At 39.2% G+C, this 10,602-nt stretch overlaps 2 protein-coding genes across 2 annotated transcripts in view; both read right to left on the reverse strand.

The window, feature by feature from the left end:
• Positions 1–303: 303 nt before the first annotated feature.
• Positions 304–1,100, reverse strand: LOC103252578 (ZW10 interactor-like; the record flags this gene model as incomplete). The annotated part of the gene is made up of 3 exons (XM_008051170.2): positions 844–1,100; positions 513–679; positions 304–360 (listed from the first exon to the last, which is right to left on the reverse strand). Coding segments are annotated over exons 1-3 (480 nt in total), but the record flags the coding sequence as incomplete, so codon positions are not given.
• A 1,728-nt stretch (positions 1,101–2,828) lies between these two features.
• The window catches only part of FAM111A (family with sequence similarity 111 member A), an 8,532-nt gene continuing 758 nt past the window's right edge, over positions 2,829–10,602 (reverse strand). Inside the window, exons 2-3 of the mRNA XM_008051171.1 lie at positions 7,207–7,360; positions 2,829–4,580 (exon numbers count right to left, since the gene is read on the reverse strand). Of these exons, the coding sequence (XP_008049362.1) occupies positions 2,829–4,580; positions 7,207–7,360 (1,906 nt within the window). The remainder of the gene's footprint in view (positions 4,581–7,206; positions 7,361–10,602) is intronic.

Below are 10,602 nucleotides of genomic sequence, written 5' to 3' on the forward strand. Positions count from 1 at the left end.
TTAGTTTTCTATGTGCCAGGTAATATTTTAAGCACTTGCTATACTGATTTTTTAATCATGTTAGTAACTCTATAGGGGAGGTACTATTATTGCCTCAATTTCACAGACGAAGAAATACAGAAAATTTCAGGTGACCTGCCAAGTTATGAAATGATAAGTGATGCTTAATTCAAGCCTATATTGGTATTTTTACTGTAATGCCTCAAATAAGAAAACAAAATGAAAGTTTTTTTAGACAGACGGCATAGCCTACCCAATGACATGGTAGTGGGAAGAGATATTATCCCAAAGGGTTGAACCTACCTGTTGCAGCTGCCATTTCTTCTGGGCTGCTCTGAGTTTCTCCATGGCCATTTGCTTCTGCAGAGAAGCAAGGAAAGGGGACAGGGAGAAGCATATTTTTCCAGTTGAATTTTGGGAAGTGGCAAGTGGGTTGAACCCAGCTTGCTCATTCTTTCCCTCTTTTCATCTGCCTGCCCTTCCCTCACTCCACTCGAGGCTCCTGGGTGCACCTTGGCCTGAAGCTGCTCAAGGACTTCTTTGAGCTGTGTCTGCTTCCTTTGGGCCTCTTCTGTTTTCATCAGGACCTGGGTCAGGGCACTTTTGATGGCTTCCACGTGCTCCCAGTAAGTGGATTTCAGATCTTTCCATTGTTCTTTAGCTGCAATTGCCTTCTGTCCTGAGAAAAGTCACCAGGAATGAGGGCATGAAGGGAGATGGTCTGCCAGTTTGCCTCCTTGCAACACTGGGCCTCAGTCTTCCCATCAGCCAAGTAAGGAGCCTAACTGACATTCTCCTTCCTTCCTCACTCAGGCCATCCCCTATCCCAATCCATATACTCACGGCTTGTGTCTTCAGAAGCCAAGGGGTCCAAGCCCTGGGCAGTATCTTCCTGAGCCAGAAAGTTCTGCAAGAAGCCTACTACCTGAAGGTGACTGCAGAACAGCTTGTCTTTCTTCTGGGAGTCCATCACAAACTCAGCCAGGATCTTAGCTGGCAGTTCTGCCTCCTCCTGCAGGCTTATAGGCTTCAGGATACCTTCCACCCCAGGCAGGAACTCTAGGGCTGCTGCCTCCACCTCTGACTCTGCCACTTCCATCTTTCCAACCACCACAATCAGCCAGTACTCTCCATTTGATGCAATATACCTATCAAGATATTTTTTCCACTGCTCAAAACAGTTTTTGAACTTGTCAGTTGTGTTGCCTTTTAGTGCTTCTGCTGTTTTTTGTTTTACCTCTTTTACATCAGCAAAAGGTTTCCCCTTGAGGATTTTTTTAGATAAGAAAACAAACAAAAAAGTCGCTGCTGCAAGATCCAGTGAATAGGGAGGGTGGGACAAGGAGGTCATGACATTTTTTGGCCAAAAACTGCTGAATTCTAGCACAGTGTAGACATCTGTGTTGTCATGGTGGAAGAACTAGTCACCTGTTTGCCACAACTCAGGACACAACTTTCTCAAAATGTCCAGATAAAAATGGACAGGTTCCTAAAACACCTAGTGGGGGAAGCCTGTATATACAGGGGGACCTCTCTCTAAAAGATAATTCTGTTTTTTGGGGAGTGTGTGTGTCCCCATGTACAGTAAGCTTTTTTGGTAAAAGACTTGCCTCTGGCCATGTCTCGAATTTTGTTGTGAAATTTGTAACCCTGGGGAGGTTAGCTAAGCATCTGCATGAAGGGTCATCTATACCTATATCTATATAGATACTATAACGGTATCTATAGCAGATACTGTTAAATACCTTGATGCATAATACCTTGGGAAGCAGGGGTCACACATCAGTCTTCATGGTGGTTTCACTTCAAGATGGCATCACTATGGCCATAAAACAGGCTATTTCCCCACACTCCACCCCTTGAAGTTGGCCCTTACAATCTCACACGGCCCCTCTTCCGCAATAGTCCCTGGGCCTAGAGGGAGAGTGCTTGATATTGTACAGCTTTTGCAGCGGTGCCTTAGTGATGAAAAGCAGATTGGGCCCAGAAGGAATCCAAATCAGAGAGATTCACAGGCTTTGTTGGATCATCTCTTGTCTTCAGAATAACATGACGTTGGTTTTCTCAGAAGAAATAAAACAATGAGAGACACATAACATTAATAATTTGAATAGAAGAAATCTGAATAAAGTAATATGATCTTTAAGGCACTCTCCTTGACCCAATAACCTCTAAATATGGACACTGTAAATATTACCTTCTGAATTTCAATGTCAATATATTCTAACAGTTTCCGTAATACAATAATTTTAGAAATTCTAAAAGATTTTGAGACCATTTTTAATAAAGCATTGACTTCCTAAGTTAAAACACTGACTGCAATCCCAAATTTGGCTAGTAACTGGCCAACAAATTTTTCTAAGCACTTATCCCCACGTCAGGTATTGGGGATAATGAGATGAACACATTCTGGCTTCTTCCCTGTAGCAAATGAATTTACATAAAGAGATGAAAGATTAAAAAAACCAACGGTGACATGACTTTTGGTGTCATAAAATGGATTATTCCAAGGGTACCTGCATAAGGAACATTTGTATACCTAACCCGGATGGTACCCCGCATTTTGAAAGAAAACTGATTTTTCCTTAATCTTAATGTTCTTCACATTACTTGACTTTACAAGTTGTTGCCACGCGGTGCTGTGAAGACTAATTTCTTCAGGTGCGTAGAAAAATGCCTGGCACACAAGACATGGTCAATCATATTGACTGTAATTATTTTCAATGAAATCGACCATTTTGGAATTTAGAAAACCATCCCCAATGCCTACGGATAACAACTCCATACGCGATATCCTTACAGTAAATAGACTGAATTCTCAGAGGTCCTCAATCCACATCACTCATCATTTCTACATCCTGCTGATTTATAAATGCTATTTCATACCACAATCCATGTTTGTGCCGAATGTTAAGGAGAACAGATTGCATAATGGAGCCAAACTCAATAATACTGGAAATGTTGTTTTGGTACATACAAGGGAAGCCAGCCGTATGGATGGCCACCAGCGAACCAACTGAATCAAACACTGGGGAGCCTGAAGCCCCAAAGTGAAAACTGGTGTCATAAGTGATCACATACGGGTTGTGAACTATATTATCGAAACTTCTCGGAGTATACATATGGATATACTGTGTGCTTTCTGCTTTACCAGCCTGAACATATTCCAGACATTTCTTTTCTCGCAGACCCTGAGGGACCACAGCACAAGCATCAATAGACTTCTTTTCTCCATTTGGATGGCCAATAATATATATCAACCCACTAAGCGTTGCAGGCGTGATTCCATTATAGAGTCCCCCGGGCACTTGTTGTCCATTTTCCTTCAGTTTCATAACAGCATAGTCAAGATCTGCATCAGCTATTTCAAACCAGGGTTCAATAAAAAAGCAGTTATTTTCTTCTTCAGTATGATCTTCATAAGTAAATGTCACCCTTACACACTGACCCATTATGTCTGCCCATTTACTCATCTCTATTCCTTCTCCTACAATTAAACTTACTACATGCTGACAAGTTAAAATGAACAATCCCCTCAAAACAAAGCAGGTGGCAGAACCCCTATTTCCATTATTGTCCCAGAATAAGTACCCAACTGAGTCGCTGAGCTTTGAAAGAAGTTTTGCTAGTTTAACCGAAATAGAGTTTTTTGTTACTTTCCCAAAATGGGTTTTATGCACGTTAAATAATGAAATGTTCCCCTTTCTTACTTTCATTATTTTCTGGACGTTTTCCCTGATTTTTTCACTTTCTCTTTTCAAACTGGGGTACTGATCCACAATTTGTTCTCTTAACACACAGATATTTCGTTTCTCTGACTCAGAATTTTGAGCTGTTGCCGTCCTGGGACTCATTCTTTTCTCAGCCTCAACCTGAAAGAGCTTGCCCTCTAATTCGTCAACTGCCTGGGTGTTTTCTAAAATGGAGTCCAGGTTTCCAATGAGTTTCCAATCATTACTCTCCAGAAAAGAGAGAAATCTGCCATCCTTGCACAGAGCATCCTTGATGGTTTCTCCTCTGAAAGCATAGACACAGAGCTTGTACCCTTCTTTGTGAAGTTGCCCACATTTAACAATCTTTTTTATCCTCTTCCCAACTGCATGAATGTAAAATTTAACACAGTCAGTTGATACTTCATCATGCCGGCCAAATACTTGGTTACCTTCCTTCTCCTTACTTTTACTATTGGAAAATGTAATAGTAACATGGCTGATTTTAGGAAAACAACTGAGGGGCATTCCAAGGTTTAAGTACCCTTCTACTCCTTCTGTGCCACAAACCAGCATTTCATGGCCTTGGTGAATTTCTATTGTTTCACTGACAGCCTGAAGAGTGTTGAGAGCCATATATAAACTACCCTTCTCATTATGTGTGAGCACATGTTTCATTTTTTTGTTTTTCCTGTGGTTTACATCCAAGGTAACATGGATTACCTTATTTGGTGGCACAGTCTGGTCTTCTGGATTTTTCCTAGGGGAAAGGACTCTTTGAGCCTGGGTGTTAGTTACATCTCTCAGGCCTTCTCTGCATTTCATTTTCATTTGAGAAGTATTGGAATTATTCTGTTGTTCTTTAGAAACCTAGAAATAAATATCACACATTAAAACTCTGAATGCAACTCTTGTTTTGTTTTTGTTTTTGTTTTTTTTAGTATGCAAAACACAGAATTTCTATGGGAAACTCAGAACTAACCTAAAAGGGTCAATGAAAAGAATTAAATAGTTTGTGTACCCAAGAAGAGATGAACTTTCTGACACATCAGTCAGATAAGCTCTTGATACTACTAACTGGTACTTTTTTCTGAGAAATATTAGTGAAAAAAACCTGCTTTTCTAGATGCCTCAAAAACAGAGGTTCTACCAGTGCTCTCTCTCTGAAATGGTGTTATTTCAGGTCTTGTTTACTATTTCCAGCTGTATAATATTTACATTTTCTGAGCATAATGATGGATTGCCACAAATATTTGTTTTAAAACACTGAATTCAGCAAACGTAAGTTAGTAGGATTTATATCAGGCATTAAATATTAAAACCATCATTGTTTAACTAATCATGTGGTCTCAATAATATATTTATTTCTAATAAATACTTTATCTAGCATATATCACGCAAAGAACTCAAACTGCTTTCCCTATTAAATCAAGTAATTCTCAAATTCTATTAAATGAAGAAGAACAAATATGGTTTATTTGTACTTTTGATGGAGAAACTGAGAAACAGAAAGTTTTTCTTGTAAGTCCCTATTCTAAGGAAACAAGAACCAATGAATAAAACATCAGAATTGAAATTCTTAGTGCAATATTTTTCCCTTAGACAGTTGTATGTATTCTCTTGTTAAATGTTATATTCACGATTCCCATTTTTATAGGACATCATTTTAAGAACCAGGTGTAAGACAGGGTGGAAGAATAAAATAGAGTAGATTAATCAAACAGCAAATTAAAAATGGATTTTAATTGAAAAATGAAGAGCATCTGATTCCTGTGTCTAAAAGATTCATTTTTTTCCCAAATCATATTTATCACAACATCGGTCCTAACAGATAAGGGTTCGCATACCAGCAATTCCCTTTACTCCTAATGGGGGTAACAGTGCCAGCAATGCTGTAAAGATTAAGAAAAATGTAACATCATTGCATTCAGCATAATGACTGGTACGTAAAAGGTTAACTTTTGTTTTCTTCTCTGTAATAATACTAATATTTCAGATCAAAAAATGTAAACAAAAGAAAGTTAAGATACCATAAATTTACCCTGGGCACACATAAAAACTCTCAAAGAGCATCCCATCAGCCTAATGATGTCAGAGACACCCTTGTCCTGCACCCTATTAGAGCACTGTAATTAGGCTTATCATAATGGTTTTTTGGGCAGATATAAACAATTTCAAAAGGGGAAGAGAAATAGCGTACGAATATTTTCTCACTTGTTGTGGAGTTAGGCAGAGAAAAATAGAACTAAACCTGCCTTGAAATTTCTAGATACTTGGATGTTCTAGTTTTCTAGAACCAAGATAAATGAAAACAAAGTGAAGAATTGAAGTTGCATTCTCAAATGCTTTCCATTCCTCAGCCTTCTTCCCGATAAATTCAAGGAGCACTGTAGTCTAAGGAAAGGATACAATGATGATGATATGATAACAGAACCCAATTAGTAAAAAGAGCCTTGACTACATGTTAGTAACTTAAGTCCAAATCTTCACATTACTCCTGCCTTAAACAACAATTCACTTCTCCTCTTTCCTCCTCATAAACAAATTGGGGATAATAAAATCCTCTCTGCCTGCCATCAAACTTATGGTAAGAATAAATATATAGAAATGTATTTTAAAAACTGTAATGAACAACTCAAAGGTAGGCTATTATTATGATTGAATAGATCAGACACATTTGTAATAGTGTATATTATCATGCTCTGAAATAGAATCAATTTTGTTTTTATTCCATTGCTTAATGCAGTATATTTTATTTTTTTAGAAAATATTAATGTCTTTTTTTAAGGCTTCTTTGATATGGCTTAGATTTTTTATTACAACTCTTTCTCACCACCCCCATCCCAAACAGAAAGCACAAAATGCTTCATCAATAAGGATACTAGATCTCAAACCAGGTGAAGTAGAGACCAAAGTGAGGCTCAAACTTTACCTGTACAATGACCATTTGTATAACCAACCTTGAACTCTACCCCATGTCTTTAAAACAAAAATAATGAAAGCATAAAACGAATAAGGACTATTTTAACTAATTTAATATTTCCAACACACAATGAGGTAATTTTCTGGCAGGAAGAACTATAAACCCAGTGCTAAGGATGGCTAAATCTACTACCGATATACCATCAATCCCCAGTAACCATGAGTTCTGCATCTGTAGATTTAACCAACGGCAGATCAGAAATATTCAGGGAAAAAAAAGGATGGCTGTGTGTGTACTGAACACGTATAGCTTTTTTTCAAGATATTATTCCCTAAACAGTATAGTGTAACAATGATCTAAATAGCAATTTACCTTGCTTTAGGTAGTATACGTAACCTAGAGACTCTTTAAAGTATGCGGAAAGATGTGCATAGGTTGTGTGCAAATACCACAACTATTTTATATAAAAGATTTGAACATTCGTAAAATTTGGTATCCAAGTGGGTCCTGGAACCAATCTCCCAAATACACCGAGGGATGACTCTACTACATAAACCGAATTTACAGACATACCTTAGAAAAATAGTGGTCAATTTTCATGTTATGGTTTTCACTGAATGAGCACTTCTGCGATCTCCTGTGCTTCCTAGAGCTCATGATGGCCTGAAGATGAATGGACGGTTCAGGTGAGACATGGACTTCAAAAAGTTTCGAGCTATAGCAATATCTTAAAAGATACGATTTATTATAAAGAGGAGATGATCAACTGAAATCCCTTGACCTACCATTCCCCTTGTGTCCCAATCTCACTCATCCTTGGAGAGGCTAAGGTAGCAACTAGAGATTTTGTCTAGAAAATATTTCCACCGATACAATTAAAGCTCTCTTTGATACAACACCACATGCCTGGCACAATGCTACACATTTTACGAAAATGATCTCCAGTTGTCCATCCTCAAAAACACCACTGAAAGTAGAAACGTCTGTACTTTTCAGCTGAGGGAAGTGTAGCTTAGAGAAGGTAGGTGATCTGCCGAAGGCCAAAGCTATGTGGCAGAGATGGAGTTCCAATGCAGGAATAAATTACTCTACAGGAGAGTTTGCAGTTGGAGAATTCAAAAGGGTATTCTAGTTACCGTGATGTGAAAATCTGGTCTCTGTTTCAGATAGAGATGGCAAGGGATGGTAAAAGTATAGGATAATGGGTGGGAAAAGAATTGGGTAGTACTCTGAAGACAAAATATATTTGGAATGAGACTTCAAGAAGGAATATGTAAAGGTTCCCCGGGATGATAAGAGTCTTAGTTGCTGTTTTAGTTCTTTGTTATATAGAAGTATTTTTCCCTCTATTATTTCTCTGATAGATAGCAATTTAAGTAAAATACTGAAATTTTTAGTAGTGATAAACTACTAGAAGGATAAATGCCACTAAGGGCAGCAGCCTGTCTGTCTTTGGCATGTCAATATCCACAACAATGCTCGGTATGTGCCAAGTCTTCGATAAAGATACACTTATAAAGACACACTCAGTGAGTGAGTAGAGCAGGTTTATGAAGTACTATGCCCTGTTCTATGTGCATCTTATAAACTACCTCATGTAATTCTTATAATCCTACGAAATACGTATTACTGGTCCCTTTTAATCAATAAAAATCTTGAGGATACTGAAAGATTAAAATTTTACTCAAGATCACAAAACTTCAGAGAGTATACATTTGAGACCCCTAATTATGAACATTTTCAAACAGAAGAAAATAGAGATGGTATAATGAATCACCATGCGCCTATCACACAGCGAATAATTGTTCATTTATAGTAAACGTACATTGTGCCATTTTAACCCGAATTGCCACTTTCTCTAAACATTAAGGATTTTTCTGGTATAATCACAATATGAATTAATTCACACCAAGATACAAATGAGATACACAAGCTGCCTTTAATTTTATCTTTTAAGGCTCTTTTATTTTAGCAAAATCATTGATTTGTTGAAGAGAACAGAGAAGTTGTCTCTAGAGAATGTTCACCTCCTGGGTTTCATTCTCTTAACCGTTCCACTAGGAAGCAAGAGCCTGGTTATCTCATTTACTAGTAATGAGCTACTAAGGAAACCCATTTATCCTCCCTGAACCTAGTTTCCTACTTCTAAAAAGAGGAAATGATTCAAAATGAGATAATGAATATGAAAGTGCAATATCAGTGTTAGCATTTATAAGACCACCTGAGTTCAAATACCAGGTTGCCACTAACTAGCTGCATGGTGTTGCATATTAATTAACTACTCAGTCTCATTTTCCTCACTCTAAGATGGTAATAGTGTTAGAATCAACCCCCACTTTTTCTGAAGATTAAACAATATAAGGCACGCAAAGTTTTTAGGACAGTAAATATTGCCGCTAGTATTTTTACCAATATCAATATACTTACCACAGGAAAACTTCCTCAATAGCAGAGAACCTGGGAAAACAAAAATAGATATATAATTGAGAAATTGGACTCTATTGAAAGATCCTTGGAAGCAGGAACTTATCATCCAACAATCAAGTGAATTGCTGTCTGTTTATGTCTCATCCTATGATGTTTGAGAGAGGATTCAAGTGGTTTAGAAGCAATTTGCCAACACAGACGAGACAGGGGAAATAAATTGGGCAGAATAACACATGACTTTTGCATGTAATTGAGCAATCACAGTGGAAAGGGGAAAGATGGCTAAGAAAATCTCCAACATCCTCCCCCTCCTCACATTGTTTATAGTACCCAGACTTAATTAAGTTACATAAAAGTAAAATTGGGCTGAGTATGGTGGTTCATGCCTGTAAGCCCAGCACTTTGGGAAGCTGAGGTGAGCAGATTGCTTGAGTCCAGGAGGTCAAGAACAGCTTTGGGCAACGTAGTGAAACTTGGTCCCCAAGAAAACTAAAAAAAAGTAGCTGAATGTGGAGGTGTACACCTGTATCCCCAGCTACTCAGGATGCTAAAGTGGAAGGTAGCCTGAGCCCAGAAGGTTGATGCTGCTGTGAACTCCAGCCTGGGTGACAGAGTGAGACCTCGACACAAAAAAAAACATAAATAAAGTAAAATAAAAATAAAGTGCCCACAGTTATCCTATCCCAACCCCCACTTCATAGCTGAAGCTGATGTTCTACTTACCCAAAGGACTTGCTTGACTTCTTACAGTAAAGAGAGAAAGCAACACAGCCTGTCCTGGGTCACATCTCTAGTGCACCTGTCAGCTCCCATTTTGAATTGCTCTGTCTCTCTTAGCCACCCTCTCTCTCCCTCTCTGCCTCCAGATTTATTTTCCATCTCCCTCCCTGCCTCTCTCTGTCTCTCTCTGTCCTTTCTTCTCCCTCTAGTCTTTCTCTCCCTCTTCTTCCTCCTTCTCTTCTCTCTCCTTCCTTTTCCCTCTCTATAGCTCCCCCCCTTATCTTCTTGGTTCTCTCTCCTGATTCCCTTCCCTCTTTCTCTCTTCCTTTCCACCCCCCTCCTTTCCTCCCTCGGCCTTTCCCAGCCCCTCCTTCCTTCTCTCTTCTCCTCCTTCACTCCTTGCCTCTCTCTCTTCCTGCTTCTCTCTCTCCTTTACTGCCTCTCTCCCTCTCTCACTTTTCTTCCCAACTCTTCTAGTTTCTCTCTCCCCTCCTTCCCTTTCTCCCTCTGCATCTCTCCCTCTCCCCTCCTTCCTCTGCCTCTCCCTCTCCTTCCCTCTGTGCCCATCTCCCTCTCTTCCAGCTTCTTCCTCTCCCTCACTGCTTCTGTCCCTGGGTCCCTCTTCCTCTGTCTCATCTCCCTCCTTTCCTTCTATGCTCTTTCTGCTTCTGTCTCTCTCTAGCTTCCTCCATTCATTTTCCCTCCCCGCCTCTCTTCCTGCTTTCCTCTCTCCCCCTCCCTTCTTGCCTCTGGAGCAGCCTGTGTTCCTTTTTCCTCCCTCTCCTTCTTGCTTTGCTTCATGTTTCTCTTGTCTCCCTCCAC

The sequence above is a fragment of the Carlito syrichta genome, unplaced genomic scaffold (genome assembly GCF_000164805.1).
Source record: "Carlito syrichta isolate Samal-C Ts95f unplaced genomic scaffold, Tarsius_syrichta-2.0.1 Scaffold169021, whole genome shotgun sequence".
Taxonomy (NCBI): Eukaryota; Metazoa; Chordata; class Mammalia; order Primates; family Tarsiidae; genus Carlito; species Carlito syrichta.